Source organism: Chelonoidis abingdonii, chromosome 4, assembly GCF_003597395.2.
Source record: "Chelonoidis abingdonii isolate Lonesome George chromosome 4, CheloAbing_2.0, whole genome shotgun sequence".
NCBI lineage: Eukaryota > Metazoa > Chordata > Testudines > Testudinidae > Chelonoidis > Chelonoidis abingdonii.
The window spans coordinates 16,651,168-16,671,087 of record NC_133772.1 but is presented as its reverse complement, the minus strand read 5'-3'; the positions used below and the strand labels follow the sequence as shown (position 1 = coordinate 16,671,087).

At 47.8% G+C, this 19,920-nt stretch overlaps 2 protein-coding genes across 3 annotated transcripts in view; both read left to right on the top strand.

The window, feature by feature from the left end:
- Nucleotides 1–3,914, top strand: part of SNRPE (small nuclear ribonucleoprotein polypeptide E) — a 4,645-nt gene extending 731 nt beyond the window's left edge. The window contains exons 2-5 of one of the 2 annotated variants that reach the window (XM_032785814.2): nucleotides 362–388; nucleotides 1,310–1,342; nucleotides 1,714–1,792; nucleotides 3,488–3,914. In XM_032785814.2, coding sequence (XP_032641705.1) covers nucleotides 362–388; nucleotides 1,310–1,342; nucleotides 1,714–1,792; nucleotides 3,488–3,543 — 195 coding nt within the window. In that variant the 3' untranslated portion in view covers nucleotides 3,544–3,914. Of the gene's footprint in view, nucleotides 1–361; nucleotides 389–1,309; nucleotides 1,373–1,713; nucleotides 1,793–3,487 lie in introns of both variants that reach the window. The other variant, XM_032785813.2, reaches the window with a different exon arrangement.
- Nucleotides 3,915–6,853: 2,939 nt separating this feature from the next.
- Nucleotides 6,854–19,920, top strand: part of SOX13 (SRY-box transcription factor 13) — an 89,443-nt gene continuing 76,376 nt past the window's right edge. The window contains exon 1 of the mRNA XM_032785809.2: nucleotides 6,854–7,039. The gene's annotated coding sequence lies outside the window, so the exon portion shown is untranslated. The remainder of the gene's footprint in view (nucleotides 7,040–19,920) is intronic.

The following is a 19,920-nucleotide window of genomic DNA, read 5'->3' as shown; positions in this document are numbered from 1 at the left end:
AAAGTGAGGGGGCTGGCGGAGAGTGAGGGTGCCAGGTGGTGGAGGCTGAGATCGAGGTTGTCATGTAGCTCCTCACCCTGGCATTACGTGCTGGGGGTCGGGGAGTCTCCTCTTCCAAGCACCTGGGATGTGGCCTGGGTGTACCGGGCAGGGGTCGTTCGTTATCAGAATCCAAGGGGGAATCGGTGTGTTCAGTGCCAACCGGACTTCTCCCCCTCCCCTCCAAGAAACAAACTGTGATTTGCCTAAAAATAAAGAGCTTGTACAGCGGGAACGTTGGTTATAACCAGATGAGTTGTTACAGTGACACATGTTGTGCTAGGAGCTGCTTCTGTGCTTTTCCTTAAGTGCTGTGTAACAGAACCTCATCTTCAGGTACCTGCAGAATGTAAGTAATGCTGCCTAACTATCAGCTCTGTGTGTGATTGTAAATATGATCCAAAACATGCTTTTAGCCATGGAATGTTGCTGAGGTTTATATGGGGTACATCCTATCTTTGGGATGGGGAAGGATTCTTTCTTTTTCAGCAAGGAGCTTGGATTCATAAACTGATCAGTTTCTTCCCTCTCTAGCTAATAATAGTACTGATAATACTTGGCATATTAGCTCTTAAGGGGTTTTTTGGTGTTTGTACTGAATAGCTTCCTACTACCCAACCGCACTGTGGATCTAAGTTTAATGTTTTGTTAGCATGTATTTAATGGTTTGATCCTAAGGTAAAGTGTACAATGATGTCCTTGTGTGTATAGACCCTGGCAACCCAACAGGATCTGAATACAGATGTCAGGTTAGATTCAGGCGCAGCTCAGATCGGATAGGTTCTTATCACTGATTGTGTTGACTGCCCTAGACCATTGCAACCTGACCTAAACCCAGTGGGACATGACTACAGGTGTTGGAGTCGAGTATGAAAACAATTAAATACAGTACTCTTGGGGTCGGGTATGGTTAAAATTGGCTGTGGTCTAGTTGGATTTTGATCGGGCTTTAAAATTAGGCCCAAGCATACTTCTACTACTATTTATCTTCCAAAATTTGTTCCTTTACATGCTCACAAATCCTCAATAATTGGACAGAAAACATGCATATTTATTTATAAGATGCCTCAGGGCAACACTGAGTCCTTATTTGGGTGTCGTACCTTGTGTCTTCTAATAGAAACCACAATGAATATTTTTAATAACTACTTACAGTGTGGCAAACAGATTATATTATTGTGTATACCAATGAGTAACTGTTGCTTGGAGTCCTTGTGCTAATAATGTGCTCTCTTATCTTCCCCCTTCCTCCCCGCCCATGATTTTGCAGAGGTCCAGGATTCAGGTGTGGCTCTATGAACAGGTGAACATGCGGATAGAAGGCTGTATCATTGTGAGTGTGATGTTGTAGGCGCTTTGCATCGTTAATTTGTTTTTCCAGTTCACAAGTTCCATTTGCAACTCCCCAAGAAAAAGTAATACAGTGAAGTAATAACTCCCCCCACACACACACACCCCAAGTTTTCCAAGCAGTCGTCTTACTCAGATCCTTTTAATCATAGGACTCGAGACATCATCTAGGCCAGCCCCCTGCACTCATGGCAGGGCTAAGTATTATCTAGACCATTCCTGACAGGTGTTTGTCTGTGCCCCTCTTAATGAAAGCAACTCCTGCTGTTGAGGCTTGAGACCAGGCAGTTTTGTTCACTAACCACTTCTGTTGTTGGTTCTTAGGGTTTTGATGAATACATGAACCTGGTTCTGGATGATGCAGAGGAGATACACTCAAAAACAAAAGCAAGGAAACAGCTGGGTAAGTCTGCATGGTTTAAATGATTTATGGCACCAAGCTGCATATATGAACCTTATGTGCAGCAGCAATATAAAATACAGAGCAAATGCATAGCTTTGACTGAAGGATAGTGAAACCCATTGGGAAGATTCTTAGTTCTGCTATCTGCTGTAGGTTAACTGTGTTGGGATTAGAGAGTTGATGAATGTTCCATTCTGATTAGCTGTGTGCCAGAATCCAGCACTTCTCAAAGAGTGAATGAATCCTAAACTAAATCTGAATCTGAATCTTTAAAAAGGTGGCTTAATAAACAGCAGCTCTTTGCCCTCTCTTGGGTGTCAGGGTGGCTGGAGGAGGCCAATCTAAACTCCATACTCCCATATCTCTATCTGTACTGTTGTATTAATTGGAAGTGTAATTTACCCCTTCACGTAACACTGAAGCTAGGGGTGACCGAATGAAATTAATAGGCAGCAGGTTTAAAACAATGAAAGAAAGCATTTCTTCATACAATGCACAGTCAACCTGTGGAACTCATTGCCAAGGGGTGTTCTGAAGGCCCAAAGTACAGCAGGATTCAGAAAAGAATTAGATAAATTCATGGAGGATGGGTCCATCAATGGCTAATAGCCGAGGTGGTCAGGGACAAAATCCTATTTACTGGGTGTCCCTGAACCTCTGACTGCGAGAAGCTGAGGCTGAACAACCGGGGATGGATCACTCTATAATTGTCCTCTTCTCTTCATTCCCTCTGAAGCCTCTGGCAACAGCCACTGACGGAAGGCTGGATATTGGACTCCATGGACCATTGGTTTGACTTAGCATGACCATTCTTATGTTTTTAATTAATTTAAATACAACAGTCCTAATACCCTCCCCACATACTCGGTATGTCTACACAACAAATTAAAACCTATGGCGGGCTCGTACAAGCTCACAGCTGCTCAGTCTGTGGGGTTGTTTCATTGCTGTGTGGTCTTCTGGGCCTGAGCTGGAGTCCAGGCTGTATGACCCAGCGAGGTGGGAGAGTCCTAGGACTCAAGCTGGAGCCTGAGCCCGGACATCTGCACAGCAGTGAGACAGCCCCAAAGCCCTAGCCCTGTGAGCCCAAGGTGGCTGGCATGGACCAGCCACGGGTGTCTAGTTGTTGTGTAGACGTACCACTGTCACCTTGTCCCATCACCCACCCTTCTGAGTCAGTACAGGAAACCCTTTTGCCGCTGCCATTCCCACCATGTTTGGACTTGGTATTCACCATTTGCCAAGTACCAAAGATAAACAGTGAATCTGAAAACAGTGGTGTTTTCCGATTCCCAGCCAGGATGGCTTTTATTGCTATACACTCTGGTTTATTTTAAGAAAGCAGAGTACGGGGCTCAAGATAGTACTGATGCCCTGCAACGCAGTGAATCTCATATGTATCAGTCATATACTGTGGAGACAGGATCACCATAGATTTATAGGCTTGTAGCTCTGTGCAGCGTGCAGAGGGATAATCTGTCTATGTATTATCTTAATTTACTGTACTGAAAAGAAACTTCTGATCTGTACTGTAGTCTTTCCCATGGTAAATGTTAATAAAAAGAAGCCCTATACAGGCACCATGCAGACCTCTTTTTGAAAGATTTTCTGCAACAAAATTTTCTGCAAGTTAGATATTGCATGACCTGAGGATAATCTCTCTAACTGCCATTTCTGTTCTCCTTTGTGTTGCAGGTCGGATCATGTTAAAGGGGGACAATATTACTCTTCTACAAAGTGTTTCTAACTAGAACTTGGCATTCAGAGGGTGGAATGCACTAAAGAGTGTTCCAAACTAGAATTTTCAGTCAATATGTGGGGTGGACTAAACATTATTATAAACAAGAGTCACTGTGCTGGGAAAGTGGATGGTGTTTTTGAAAATAAAAATTCCAAATGAGCTTGATTTGAAAAGAGTAAAAACAGTAACTTAGCTGATATCTTTCCTTACCTTTGATAGTAACATTTTTTACATTAGAGTATCAATTAGTGTTGGAGTTAAAAACAATTTTTATGTTAACTGTGAACTTAAATTTATTTGGTCTCATGCGTACGTACCTCCCTCACTGTTTTTGTTGGGGGGAAATATGTAATCTGAAATAAACCTTTTTTTTTTTTTAAATGGATCTGTTTAATTACTGGTAGGGAAAAAAATCTTTGTACGTTCTCGAACAATAACAATGCACCAGCTGAATTGTTCAGTAGAATACCAGAGCCACATGCAGTCTCTAGACTGTAGAGATCCAGTAAAATTAGGATGGAGTTTTTCTAGGAATTTAGCATTGCTATTCTCTACCAACATATCTCAGTTGCATGAGAAGAGCTTTAACTGATAAAACAGTATAAAATTTCTTGAGAATCTACATAGAAGTACTTATTGGTAAAGGATTATTTCTACAGTTAAGTATGTTACTATGCTGGGAAGGGCTCCAGGAATTTCATTAAAACATTTAATAAACAATGCTCAGTCCTCACACTTGCCAGTGTAATTAAGTATTATCCTCCTGTTTGAGTGGGGAAATTTAAGCAGAGAGGCTAAGTAGTTGACCCAAGATCACAGAGAGGGAGTCCGTGTCAGAGCCAGGATTAAAACTGGAGAGTTCCTGTGGTCAGATCACTAAACAATTTAGAAATATCTGAGATGTTTGGTTTTTAATATTTCCTTCAATTTTTAATTTGGGAGTAATGTGCTGTCTGTATGGGGATCTGCTGGATGGTTTGCTTGGGGATCTGTGAGATGGATGCATTTTCTTTTACTCCTATATGCTTCCTGGCGCAGATACCATTATTAGACCCCTTCTGCTGCTTTTCCAATTAAAACAAAAAAAGGTATAGGTCTGATACCTCTGTGATGGAGGATTTCTTGGCGCTGTGGATACACAAGTCTTGATTTGAGGGCTACAGTAACAATCATTTAGACTGGAGTAATTTAGTCAACATTCAGTTATCAAAACATAGTTTTGCATATAGTTGTTATCCTGCAAACCAGTGAATTCAGAGAAATTCAGAAGAAAACTGCCCCTATTCATGGAAATATAACACATGCAGTTCAACAGCAGACAGTGAAAATACTCGTAATCTATTTTGGCCAAGTCTGTGGCAGGGACCATTGGGAAAAAATGTTCTCCCTTTCAAATTTTTTTTTTTAAACCCATGCATTTTTTGTTGTTGCTGCTGCTGTCAGCTACTTCTCTCTCTCTCTCTCTTATTATTCATCCCAGACATGGAGAAATATAGCAACTGAGGCTTTGCTGGATTGTGTACAATTATTTGTCTATCTTGTTTGCGTCTGAAAGAATGTTGAGGCAGTTTCAGCATAGGTACTTTCACCCATTTCACTAAGGTATTCTGTAGAGAAATTGTGACACCTCTTATCAAGCTTAAAGCTATGATGATCGAATGGGACACATTAACACAATATGGTAGCTGAAACAAAATCAGGCATACTGCCTGCTAACAAAAGAATTGGTATTTTTGAATCAGTTTTCATGAGTTTCAAAGTGTTCTGCACAAACAGCAACAGAAAGGTACATGTCTTGTGCCGACACAAATGTTAGGCTATCTGTGGATGAACGTAGTTAAACGTTGCCAAGGGCTAGGTATGGAAGGCATAGAATAGTAACTGGGTTCCCCTGTGTCTGTTTTACATGGATCCTCAAGATGCTCGTTGAAGTTTTACAGAGCAGTAAGTAACTATGGGATTCTCTCGATTAATAGTTATGGGGCTACAGTTGCGGCGTATTTATGATACCTCATGGTGCCTGCAAATTCCACCTGATTAACTAGATGCAGTTGCAAAGGCAAATCAGGGCCTTGAGACTAATCCTTATGCCTAAAATATTTCAGCTCCATGTTTCTGAAGCAATACTTTTTCTCTCCAAATATGTGAGGAAAATGTCATGCAAGGATAAAAGGGCAGTGTGAAACGTGGAGATCAGAAAAGGTTATTTACCAGAGGGGGAGAGTGTTAAGATTCATGCCATGAATCCAATGAACATAAGATCAATGAAATAAAATATGTCTCAGTGCTCATAAAGGGGTCTGTCCCTTTCCAAAAAGAGCAAGGATTACTTGTGGCACCTTAGAGACCAACACATTTATTTCCAGTTGCTGTTGGAGAAAAGTGGAAGGAGAAACAGCTCACTGTTACCAGCAGTGCTGCTTCCTGCTCCAAATCACATATTTCAAGATTCTCTCAATGCTGCATGCTGCTCATCCACTGCTTGGTGCTATCAGCCTAATCCTGTATCTTAAAAATTCATTTGCAGTAGTCTGATGATGAGTGGAAGGAAGTCTAGACTAATCATAAGGCACGTCACAGCTGATGATAAACATTCTACCAAAATAGACTGATTGTATTGTAAGTGAGCTGCAGGGGTAATTAGAAGCTTCCTCAGAGGGAAGCTGTGAAAAATGCAGAAACCTTGTATTGGAGTGTAAGCATATGTGCACATAGAAGCCCCACTCATGGTCCAGATCCCCTAAGGCACTAGTGAAATACTCACCTGTCCTTATAAGTGACTTCTCCACATCTGTGAGAATGGTACGAGTCTTCACAATTGTACCTTGTTTATTTCATTGTATGTTAATTCAAAACCCCTCTTCTCATTTTTTAAACCAAGAGCTGTATACAGCAAGAGGGTGGTGTCTGTGTCACACAGTACTGGGTTGGGTATCTGGGGTTCTGAGATTATTTTTGGCTCTACTAGCTCACTTGCTGATGACATTGGGCAAGTTGAGGTGCCATGTTGTGCCTTAGTTTCCCCCTCTCTAAAATAGAAGTCCTTAAGGGGTGGTGTGAAGTATAATTGTAAAGTGCTTTGAGCTCTTGTAGAAATGAATTGGAGAAGATCTATCTGTAATTGAGATTGAGCTCTGAAGGTAAAACCTCCAGGTTGAAATGTGGCCCCAGTCTTGGACTACAGAGGGCGCTGCTGCCCCTAGCAACACCCTCCACCACAATTGCAAAGTGTCATAAGCCTTTGCTGGAACATACAGTTCTCCAGCATTCATACGCCTTTATTGGCTCCAAAACAACCTGGAAGAAAGATAAAGCCGGGCTGTAGAGTGGGGGACTGCTCTCATCTAGTACAATAGCCAACGAGCGAGCGAGCCTGCCTATTTCTCACCCCCACACCTTCTACAATGCCTGTGTTCCTTGAGAACTGACATGTCCCTGCCTCGGAGAGGGATGAAGAACAGAAGGGTCTGGTTTTGACTGAGCGAGTGGCAGGCAGAAGGAATAAGGTAGAGAGAACTCTTACAATTGGGCTCTGTGTTTAGGAGTCTCCTGTTGCTTGGCTTTCTGCTCTCTTGAAGGCTGTTGTGTTTGCTTTGCAAGTCGTGTTTTTCTGTAACGTGCAAATTCCTTTCCACCGAGCACAGGTGGGTAAAGACGCCTTCCAAGGAGGATGCACTGAGTGGTGTTAAGATTTATGAAATGGGCAGTTAACTGAGTGCCGTAAGGTTGACGGATTATTGCAGTTGAATGCCCCACTGCAGGGAGCAATTGCGGCGCTATAGAGTACACAAACCTCTAGATAGAAAAGTGCTGGTAATGGAATTTGTCAGAGAAACTTTTCTTGCCCCAACCAGAGCTCACATGCTACAGAAAAATCCAAGAGCCAACCTCAAATAACCTGCTCCCTTTGTGGAAATAGCGTTTCCAACCTTTATTTGTTGGAAGCAAACAGTTCAGTGCTATGAATGTAGGTGGCATAATACAGGCTAATTGAGAGGTGGTCTCTGCCCCACCGAGTTTAACATCTTGAGACTACAGCATTGACTTTACAGAACAAATTACAGCCTGCTCCCCGCAAGCTGGAGTCACGTTCTCTAGCAAACACTTGTGCAGTGTGTTTTTATTAAAGATGAAGGTGGCATGAGGTTCAGGTTAAAGGGGAGTGCCCTTGTTTTGACCATGGCTATGGTCCTGTGTACTGAAGTAATGAAATCAAAAGCATTCCAACCCTTCCAGTTCATGGTCTAAACTCGATTACCCTAACACAGACTCTTCCTTTAACAGGATCTTGTTTGTGAGATCTCTGCTCCCTTCTGTGATTACAGGGGCTTCGGTGCGCAGACGGCATCTTTATTTAACAGACCGTCTTGCTCCCAATTTCTACTGCATTTAACCCCTTGACTCAGGGGAAGTTCCTTCATTTTAGGAACGTAATTTCTGTGGAAAGCTCTGTAGTTTTGTCTAGTAGCACTATACTTACGTTTCTTTTATTTTAAATGCTGCTTTTTTCCAAGAGACTTCACTGGGATGAACGTTTTCCTGTCCAATATAAATCAGAATTAAATCTGTCTGCCGGGGGGTCGGGGGGCATTGTCATTTGTGTGACGGATAAGTTTTATTTTCACACAGACTCTCAGTGGGTCATTCTTTGCCTAGATGTTATTTAAAGTGAGTTTCACTGTGGCTCTTTGATATGATCCCTGGATTTGCACAGAGACTTTCGTATGTGGCTGAAAACAAACCCACGAGCCGTTTGGATGCTAAAAATCTTATTAGTGTCAGCGGAAAGACTCAGGGTTGTTTCCTAGAGTAATTGCTTGTTGTCCATATGCTCATATTTGAAGCCAGGAAATGAATGCTGGAGCATCATGCCAATGGCCTCTCTGGGTAAAAGTGCATGTACTGCTGCTTGCAGTGGGATCAACCCCAAAGTACAAGGGCAGAGGCTTTGTGTGGCTGGCTAGCTGCTTGCTGATCTTGGATTAGCTCCACCATTTACACCTACAGCCCCCTCAGGAAGAAGACTTCATTGGTTTAGAAACTGGGGCGATGTCAGAAGGTCAGAAAGGATCCTGAAGAGTGGGGGTCAGTGCTTTGTGCAGCATTCTGGTCTGTCTCAGCCAGTTACCTGCTCACAGCAGCCACGACACAGTGAGCAACCGTAAAACGTGTTGCAGTGATGACTCCTGAAAGCCCCATGCATAAGGTCCTAGGGCCTGACTCATCCTGCTTTGCCTTGCTGCAGACCCAGAGGCCTGATTTCTGCTCCTCAGATGGGCTCGTCCCAAAGAAACGGGCAGTGGCAGTCATTAGTGTCCCCACTCTGGCTGGATAGACAGGGGGACCTGGAGAGGTGGGTTAAAAGGGAGAATAGGTCACTTTTCATCAAAATTATGGTAGATATCATGCCTGGGGGAAGTTTATTGGGGCCTTTATGATGGCCTTGGCCGCTGTTTCCGCCTTTCCTTCTGTCAAGCCTCCGGCCCCAAGCGCTCTGACTGCAGGATGCTAAAAGGCCAGATTCAGCAAAGTTTTTAGCATAGGCAGCCTGTCCCGAAAGGTGGGCAGGATGGAAGGTGGACAGTGCAATCTCCTCCCTCTGTCATGTACTTTCACATTCTTACCCACCAGACCATCATTATTCTGGCTGCAGCATTTCTTGAGAAAACAAGTCAAGGGCATGTTGCTTCCTCTCAGCCACACCAGCAAGAGGAACTGCCATGCTTTGCTCTGACACTTCTCGTTCACATAAGCCCTTTGGCGCATGGATCAAATGTTAATTCACTGAGCTTCACAAGATCTGGCGGGGAGGTGGACATTAACCCTGGCTTCCAAATGACCCACGGAGCTACTGTGGGACTTGGCCCAAGGAGTGGTAGCAAGTCAGTGGCTGAGCATGACTCCCAGGCCCTTTCAAGGGTGGGACTCAAACTTGCCTGCTCTAGCCAAGAAAGCTCATTCCCTCCTGCAGCTTGGGCTTGAAGTCTGGAGTCCTGCACTGATCACTCTCCCACACTACTGCGGATGTTAACACCAGCTGATTCTTACAGCAGGGAGGCCATCTGGGCGGCAACAAAAATGGACTTCTGTGCCCACTGCAATGACCTTTCCACTCAACATTATTGACTCCCATCTACCGGGATGCTGCGGGACAGAGATGTGGTGAACCAAAGCTAGCACAAGAGACTGAAGTGCAGTCTTAGGCCAATCTAGCCTTGTACTTGTCCTTCACCGTGTTCATGGCGGAGCGCTGCCTGTTGATGCGAGCAGAGGACTCGCAGCCAGACTCTTGGGGTTCTAGTCCCGGCTCCACGACTACTCACTGTACAATGAAGCCAGAGTCTCAAAAGTACCTAGCAACAAGCAGCTGCCATGGGGACAGGTCCAGGTTTTCCAAACGCTTTGGAAAATTCTGCCCTTAACGTCTGTTCTTCAGTTCCCCAAACTGTAAATATTTCTCTCAGCCCAGGGGCATTTGTAATGATTGATAAAGAACTTGGAGATCCTAGGCTGGCTAAAAGGTACCGTGAGAAGCAGTGTATTACTGTTACTTCAGCTTTGCTGCCAGCAGGTAACACATTTGCTCTGTAAATAAATCAAAGCTTTCTAGGGCGGTCCACACTAGCCCTTCTGTGCTGCACAGACCTCTCAGTTATACCTGTGCCAGGCCCCGGAGCTGCACCAGTGTCAGTGAGAAGGGGACTTTGGCTTCTCTGGAGTGTTTGCTAACTGAGATCAGTGGCTATTTAACAGTGCCAAGCTGGGGCTTTAGAACAGAGCTGAGCTGTGTCCTGTTCAGATGTCTCACGGATAGTGGTGTCAACAGAACCACTACCTCGCTCTCCTTTCCTTCCAAATTTTGGGCTTGTCCCCTGCAGCTGCTGCACCTCAGAGCAGAGCTCTAGGCTACCCCTGCATGCCCAGGTGCAGATGTCTGGGCAGGATTCATAAGGCATCATTGGCGGGTACCAGGCTCCTGGTGAAGATGGTTTTTTTAAGTCACGGTCGCAGCAGACAGCAGCATCCGCTCGTCTTTCAAAGGCTTTGTTCTTGATTGGGGCACATCACAGCGTGTCTCAAAACACCTCCTCCCGAACAGTGTCTCGGAGGCTTATCCCTTTATCATAGATCAGCAGCAGAGCTAATATTCATGTCTAGGAAGTGAGATCGTATCAGAGCCCCATGCTGGGCTTCGAACTGGGTACGTGGTGAGGCATGCATGGTTTGGGGTGTGAGGGAAACGGGGGGACTGCGGCAGGAACTCTTTATCAGAGAGGAAACTGTACTGTACTTAAGCAGGAGAGAGAGAGTTCTGTGTGCATGCAGCACCTTTGTCACAACCCTTAAAGAACAGCTGCTGCAGGACACACTCTGCTATCTCTTGTTAGTACCTAGGCAGACCTGTGTATTGCATACATGCAATAGTGTCAATCGCATACCGGCTAGTGAACAATTAACTAATGGCTCATATTATATTCAACTTTCAGAGGACAGGGTAATTCAAATAGACCACACCCAAAATACCAGAAGCTCTGAAGCATAAAGCTACCTGGCTGTGAACTGAAATTTCCCTTAAAAATAATTTTTTCAGCTGACACGATGATTGACTCCTCTCACGTTTTTCGTTCATAGATCGCGACATGCCATTAGCTCCATTTTACAGAGGGGAAAACTAAGGAACAGAACAAGAGGAAGGGATTTGCCCAAGGTCACCCAGTTAGTCAGTGTCAGGGTTAGAATTCAGATGTCCTCACTCTGAATTAGGGGTTTACTGGTTTTCTTAGTTGAGAATGTGTTCCTTTCCTTTTAACAAACAAAACAATGTCTATTTGTGTTTGTGCACTACAAGACCTGATCCTGATGGGCACTACTATCATATAAATGCTTAATAATAATACATTAGTAGAAGTTCTGCCCAAATGCGATGGGCTGACCATGCAGAAGTTACAGATCTTCTCAGACATTTCCATAAAGGTAGGGGCTTATGCTTGCTACCTGCTTTCCCAAGAAGAGAGGCCCTAATGCATATGTCTGTATGTGAACAGCGTGCATAACACAGTGGACACCATATAAACGGGGCATTTGTCTCCAGCGGTCACTCCTAAATTGGCTTCGCTCTTTGTAGCAGCCCCCATGCTAAGTACCTAGAACAGCACGGCAAACAGAAATACTATGGCTGAAATCTTCAGAAAGATTCAGCCCCCTGAGAATGCACTGAAACAAGTGGCCAGGTTTTTCAGAAGAGCTCATTCAGCACATTGGCAAATTCAGACCCAGCTGTAGGGGCTGAGCTTTTTGGAAAATCTGGCCGCAGGAGATGGTGGATGGTCACATTTTAAGGACACCCACCGGAGCTGTTGTGTTTGCTTGCAGAGTTGGATCCGGTTAGTACAGCCAGCCAGACCTGATCCCCCCAAACTTTTTGCAACACTGAGAATGTGAGGAAACCCTACGGACACCATTTGGTTCCCAAGATCTGTATTTACTGACTCTAGACAAAGCTACAAGGCCTAGCTAGATAAGTACACTGCTGCCCTGTTAGCTTCTGGTGGGTTTTGCAACAGAAGACAGAGCCCCACTAAAGAATCCCAAATTACCTAATGGAGGGATACTGCCCAGTTCCTCTACACTACAGTAGCCCCAGGAGAAGCATGTTCACATTCCTAAGGTTATTTTTGGGAACAAAGGTGGCAGGATTGGTCCCATGGTTCATAAACATGTCAGTTACCACCTCCACCCTGCCAGCTCAATCAGCAGGGCTGGAAAGTCCAACTTCCCTCCAACACCAGGGTGATCCCAGGGGCTTATTGTGTAGGGCCTATATTGTTGTTTCCTTCACAGCACCCTTCTGTCGGTGTCGCTAGGGTGCTTCACTCTGCCCATGGAGCCAGCCCCAGACACCTTCTCTCCAGCAATAGGTGGGATGCTAGCCCCGCCTCAGGTACCTATATCTATGGGATTGCAGGCTGCGCCTCCTCCCTAAGTAGGGGCTACCTAGGCACTCCCAAACACATGCCTTCCTGTATCCAGGCTTCGTGGGAGCAGCAGCATCTGCTCCCAACCCAAGGTAAGCGCAGGGGAGAGGTCTCCCTGTGTTCTCATCTATATCGTGATCCCAGTGCAAAGGGGCTAGTGCTGCAAGGTGCAGGATGTTATCTGCACTCATGGGAGTTAGTGGGGATGGAAGGTGGATTACCAGGTAACTAGGCAAGGTCCAGGGAAGGAGTCCAGGACTGAGCAACTAAACGTGCAGTTCCACATCTCAACTCGGTAGTGGGCAGCGAGCCACCAAAGAGCTGCTCTTTTGGCAATGAGCACATTCGGGGGGTTGGTTGGCTTTGGTTTATGGCTGTGTAACCCAGCTCCTCTAAAAGGGCCCCCTGGCTGCAGTGAGGGATGGAGCACCTCTGGGCGGTCTGTGTGTGCGTTACCATGAATGCCACGTATGTTCCAAACCGAGGGGGCCTATTGTTGCCCGGAGTCTGGCTCTGAAGAGCGTGGGTGGCTGAGGGTGTAGGTTATAAGGCAAGGCAATGACGCCGTCCCAGGCTGATCAAGTTTCACTAGACCTGATGTTCCCCCTTCCCCCTCAAGTTTATAGGATCGCTGCTCTGTCCCCTCATCCTTCTTCTCACATCCACGGCTGAGCGTCTCCCCTTCCTCTGCCGTTGTGACCAGACTGATGGCAAAATGGTGCCTGCAGGGAGGGCAGTTTTCTCTCACTGATTCCTAGGCTGGGAGGGACCCTGGTGATGATCAGTCCTGGGCCATCATGCTCAGGGGCTGCTGTACAGGATGAGAGGGAGTCCTCGCTCTGTCATTGGCCCCAGTCGGTTCTGTTCTGTTCAGGTTTTTGTCCTACACTCGTCACTGGAGTATCTGAATCCCTGGAGTGACTTCTGAGCCTTTCAGGGTGGAGACAGAAAATTGCTGCTGTGTTTTATTTTCACCCCTTTGCATAGGGCTCAGGTTTTTACATAGGAGAGAACAATGCAAATAGGCCCTCAGCTGGGGGTGATGTGCAAACAGAGGCAAGCTACCAGGACTGTTTCCTCTTTTCCCCTTCTGGGTGAGACTGGGGCTATAGATAGCAGGACAAGGAGCCCTTTCTGGGCAGTGCTTTAGGTGGGTTGGTCTTCAGCAGCTTTTGTACCAGGTTAGAAGAGGTGACAGGGAAAACACAGACAGGGCCTCTGCTAGTGTAAGGGGACATAGCTCCACTAGAGTCAATGGAGCTAGCTGCTTTACACCTGCTGAGGATAGCCTGGTACTACCAGCAAACTCCTTCCCTGGCAGGCAGGACATAACTCCCTGTTTTCAGACCTTCCCGGACACCGGCTCCCTGGGATAGCCCCAAGAAAGAGGCATCTGGTTTTCATGAGGGTCGCTGGTAGACCACAGTCAGACAGTTCTAGTCCAGCACCCTTCAGTGCAGCCAGTCCAATGCTGGGCACTTCCCTGAGACAGCTGATAATGCCACCGAGTCACAGGTAATTGGGGGTAAGGAAAGCTTTGTGGTGAAGGCACTGGGCTGGGACTCAGGAGATCTAGATGCAGCTTGTGGCTCTGCCGCAGCCTGCCTGTGTCAGCTTTAGGGTGATCAGATGTCCCGATTTTATAGGGACAGTCCCGATTTTTGGGTCTTTTTCTTATATAGGCTCCTATTACCCCCCACCCCCTGTCCTGATTTTTCACACTTGCTGTCTGGTCACCCTACTTGGCTTGGGCAAGTCACTCTGTCTCTCTGGGCCTCAGTTCCCCATCTGTAAAATGGGGATAATGATCCATTCAGCCCTTCTTTGTCTTATCTGTGTAGAGTGTAAGCCCGCCAGAGCAGGGGCTGTCTCGCACTATGTATAGCAGGTGCTACAGCAGGCAAAAATACTCTTATTATTTAGAGGAGGAGGGACAGAGAAGCCCACCCCACAGGGCCAGATTCTGATCCCCTTAACTCCATGGCACGGTGCCTTCTCAATGGCACTGTTCACAGCTAAGGTGCTAAATGCCCCACATGGCAGGAGATCAAGACGTAGCCCGGGGGTGGCGGGGAAGTGTATTAGGGCAATCTATGTTTCTCAAACTCTCTTCCTTCAGATAATAATCAGCCTTTGTTCTCTCTTGCGCCGTTCATCCCAGGGGCCTGGTGTGCTGCCCAAATGTGCTTAGTCAGCCAAGTTTCCCGTTTTACAGTGATTTGACAAAATCTCACCCCGGCTGGGAGTCCTGTCTCCCAGCCCATTGCTTTAGTCACTAGGCTCCGCTGCCTCGCAGTAAGTGTGAGAATAGCTGCCCTCTCCTCTTTCTTCCCACCTTTCCACCTGCTGTTTCTGCTGGCTCCCTCTTTGCATCCATTTGTTCTCTCCTCAGCTGGGAGCATGAAGATGCTATGGGCAAGTGCTAGGAGTGACCTCCTGCTGGGATACAGCTTGCCTCAAGTGCGAGCCAGAGCCAGAGCCAGCCGGGGTTCCCCTGGATGTTCGCTTGCTCTGAGATACTCCTTACTTCCTGGTGTGGATGGGCTTGGGCACTTCCTTCCAAGCTGTTACCCTACTTCCTGGGGAGCAGAGGCCTGGCAGGAATCTATTCAGGGCAGGAAATGAGTCTTTTTCACAGGTCTGTTCCTTTACAGCTCATGGCCGGGGGCTCTGTGCTCTTTAGGGACTAGGTTTGGGTTGTATGCAGAGGACCAGATTCTGCTCCCGGGTGTCTCCACCCCACACTGAGATCAAAGGTGTAATGGAGCGCAGAGTGCAGGCTGGACCCTCTGTTCCTTGGTGTTTCAGGAAGGTGCCCAAATTCCTTTCACTTCCCGGAGGTCCCTTGGAAACTACCAGCCCTGCTCCTGGAAAGGGTTAATCTTCTACAGGCTGTGGGGGAACTGAAAGCGTCTCTGTCACAGGGGAAAAAACTGAGGAGTCCTTGGGGCACCTTAGAGACTAACAAATTTATTTGGGCATAAGCAACAAGCTAAATTTGTTAGTCTCTAAGGTGCCCCAAGGACTCCAGTTTTTTTGCTGATACAGACTAAAACGGCTACCACTGAAATCTGTCACAGGGGTCTCCAGTCCCCTTCTTTAACAGGCTTTCAATGCAAAGGGCACTATTTGCATGTCTGGCCATGTTTGCTTGGGTGCCTGGCCAAACTCACTGTGGTGAGGGAGGTGGGGAGCAGACCCCTGCCAGTCACCATGGGTAAGGAACAAGCAGGGCAATTTCAAAGGGGTTTCCGCCTTCTCTTTGGTCCCCAAACTCATCGGCTGGAGTCTCCCCCGGTGGTAAAGCCATTCCCTTGCTGGGAGTTAATTTGTGAGCAGCTTTTAGGGTGTCTCACCCTTGCTAGGAAGGATTTTGCAATGCGGGGGAGGGGACATAAAAATCTCGCTCATTCAGACCGCTGTGGATTACCGGCCTTGGCCTGCTTGCCCCTGCACTCTGGTGCTCTGGCACACATATGCACAAACATGCACATGTGCACACACAGTCTCATCACATTCTGGAAAACGTGCCTGCCTCCTTATTCCGCATTCCCCACACAGAGCCTGCCTGGCCCTCGGGAAAACTCCTTCCACCACGGGCTGGGCTCTGCAGCGAAAGCAAACAATGGGATCCCCAGAGACGACAATGCTCCATTGTCCTTTAAGCCACAACAATGAAACAATAGCCCATAGTTTGCTTCATTCATTCCCGGGCCCGCCCCCTGCAGCAATACCCTGTATCCCTGTTGCTGTCATATTCAGGGGCTCATGCTGTCCTCACAGACCCTCTCAGGCTCTGATTTGTCCTGTATGCCCTGGCTGACACACCTGCACCCCCGTTATAGCAGTATGTCCCTCAGAGGAGAAGGAAGCAGCCTCTAGCTGGTCTTTTATTGTGATGATTTCCCAGACACTAGAGATGGAAAAGTCCTATTAAGTCATCCCGTCCCTCCCCACCCCGGAGGACAATGGGGCGTTGTTGTCTCTGGGGTTGGCCATTGCTTGCTTTCACTGTAGTTGTGGTCCCTTGAGGTTTGCTGTTGCCTCATGTTCTTGATGATGAGGCAGAGGCTGTTATAACACAGATTCTTCTCCCTCATGCCTGCCGCCCTCAGTGGCGGGGGAAGAAAAGCTGATGCTGGTGACAGAGCCATGAAGGGGCAGAGGGAACTTGGTACACAAGGGAGAGTGGGGATGGGGCGTTAGGGGGCACTGCTACAGTGCCGTGCATGCTGAGGGAGTTCATCATGTCAGGCAGCTGGAGCAAAAAGGGCCCGAGGGCTTTAGAGCAGAAATTGTAGGGGAAAGATGCTTGCGGACTGCAAAACCCCTGGAGTCCCCCGACCCAGCACCGCAGCCCCCTTACTCTGCTCTGCCAGGCCATTTTTCTGGTTTGAACCTGGACAGCCCTCTTTTTCCGCGGTTTTGTCCCCTGTCCGCTACTGAGACAAAAAACCACATATGGGTTTGTCCAGGACAGCGGCCGGGGAAGCCATTTTGAAGAGCGCGCCATGCCACTTCTGCCGATCTGACCTTGCACTCACTGGGTGTGTGGGGTCACACTGGTGGGGTGGGAGGAGAGATACAGTTCCTGGAAGTGCCAGAGCGTCCAGTGTTCTGGGGATATGGCAGTGGCCACCCTACAGTCCCCAGGAGCCAAAGCTGCAGAGAATGCCATGCTGTGATTTTTGCTTCTTTCATCGCACAGGCATGAATTCCCTTGAAACACAGGTTGCAGCTGCCTACGGGGGTGCTAGCACTTCCCAGTGCACTGGCACAGTTGCCCCATTGGCCCTGTCTGCGGCACCTGGGTCCGTCGCACAGCAGCAGAAATTTGAATGTGCAAATCACCTGGTATTGTTTCAGGCCCTATGGAAATGCAGAAAGAAGACGCGGATGGATGGCAAACAAACAAAATGAAAATCTGCTGCAACTTAACTAGGGCCCTGATTTTTGCTGCTGTTAAAATCCCTTCCCCACTGGGTTCTGGCTTGCACACAGAAAACTAGGGTGATTCAGACCAAGAATCCATTTTATCCAGAGATAAGCATGGCCTGACATCTGAGGCATCCCTGGTATCCAAGGGTCCAGGCGTCCCTGGCTGGCATCAGGGCTCGGTGGCACCATTCAGATCCAATCTCTATAAAGGGTCAAATCAAAGTCCTGGATCCAGCGCGGCCCAGTGGACAAAGCACTGGGCTGGGAGTTGGACCTGGGTTCTGCTTCTGCCATTGAGCATGGGCAAGTCTCAGTGTCAGTTCTGCCCTCTGTAAAATGTGGGAATTGCTAGCTATCCCCCTCTGGGTGCTGTGCCATCAGTGGAGGGAAATGACCATCTGAGAAGCTCTGTGCAGCTAAGTGACTCCTGACTGGCTAAGAACAGTGCAGACTCCTGCTGTTTTTATCTCCTGCTTGTCCTATCCTGTTGATCAGTGCTTCCCAAACAGTTGGTCCCGACCCACCAGAGGACTGTGGGAAGGGTCTAGATGGGTCACTACTTCCAGGTGGATTAACCCATCACTCACTGGGCCCTGGCTTAGTGTAAGGGGGTTGGAGAGTGAGCCAGCCCTGCTCTCCCCCAGCAGCAGCCACTCCTGTCCCTCAGGGCTAGACCCGCCTCCCTGCTCTGGGCGTTGTGCCCTGACGCACAGTGTTGCAGCGCTACTCAGGTTTGGTCTGCCCACCCCTCCGTGTCAGTACAGCACCTAGCACAATATGCCACCCTGTTGATTGGACAATAGCCACTACCACATGGTAAGTGTTTAAAACTTCTCTCTTTATTCAGTAACTTTGACCTTTGGGAAGATTTGAATCCAGCTCCGTACATACAGGATTGCTGGATCTGGGATTCTGCTGATGGCAGGGTGGGGGTCGTCAGCTTCCCCCCATCCCAGAGCTGACATCCAGGTGCCATGTTCCCCCAAAGTTTGGGAGGGTTCACATCTGCGGGAGGTGGGGCGAGGCCTCTCTGTGCTTAGTAACTATCAGCAGCCAAACCCACCTGAATAGGTAATGAATGGAGGAGAGAAGAGAGCCCTGAATACATTGTGTTTCCAATGGGCCGAGAACAATTGCTAAATACAAATCACACAGAGAATGGAGAGAGAGAGACAAAAGAGAGAACCCCAGCACAAAGGAGAGGAATGAAATGGCAAGTAAAGTCAAACAAAAAGGAGCCAGGCTGAGACAAAGGAAGGGAACAATATCCCCGAGGCAATCGGCTCCCGAACAATAGGGGCAGTGACAGCAACACAAAGGCACCAGTGTTTGCAAGTAGACGTTATCTCACACAGCCACTGGCAGGCCCAGCCGCGGCGCTTCTATTTTCAGGGATGCTTTTGTGCGGTGCTTAACAATATTCCTTGCATGGTTGCAGATATAAAGATGAGGGGGGTTTGGGTCGCTCTTCCCTTCCTGGTGCCAGCTCGGTTATAAAAACAGGCTCAGCCCATCTGAGGACGGGGATGGGGGAAAAACGTTCTGCTCGAAGTAGCCAGGGCCAGCTCCAGGGGTTTTGCCGCCCCAAGCAGCCAAAAAAAAAAAAAAAAAAAGCCGCGATCGTGATCTGTGGCAATTCAGCAGGAGGTCCTTCACTCCGAGCGGGAGTGAGGGAGCCTCCGCTGAATTGCCGCCGAATACCTTAAAGTGCCACCCTGCTCTGGAGTTGCCGTCCCAAGCACCTGCTTGATAAGCTGGTGCCTGGAGCTGGCCCTGGGCGTAGCTGGTTCCGTTTCTGTTCCGATGCCGCGGGGGCCCCAGTTTTGTCGGGTCGGGGGTTAGCATCTTTCAGTTCCTGGCCTGTTCTTTTCCTTTCGCCTGTCTGGACAGTGCTAGCGAGGCAGCTGTGGGAACACAGCTACCCACAGTTTTGAGTTCCCTGGCGGGGATGGGGAATGGGCGAGTCGGCCTTGCTTGCATTGGAGATTTCAGCCAGGAGTAGACAGCCACTGTTATAACTCTGCTGGTGGCGCCCTGTTCTGGGTCAGTTCCAAGCCCATGCCTCAGCCACTATCAAACCAATGCCTCGGGGTAATGCCCTATGCCCTCAGGGGTAGGAGGCACTCATCTGAGCCATTACTGAACCAAGGCTACGGCTAATACCAACCCAATGTCTCAGTAGGGTGTTAGAGGTTGTGGTGCCATTGAGTTTACCGTCTGGAGGATACTTAAAACTGAGGTCCTAAGTATTTGTGGTCATTAAAGAATCCATGGTGCTTTTTGCAAGTTTATGGGTGTTAACCCCAGTGTCCTGCCCAGCTGCCAAGGAAGGGGCTACTTTCTGACTTCTGAAATTCCCTTCTCCTCACCTTGCAGTTTCAGTTGGACACGGTATTATTTTTGACTTCCTGAGCTAAACCACGGTGTTCCTGTGCATCACTACTCAGCTGCTGCATCCTTTCTCAGGGGTGGCT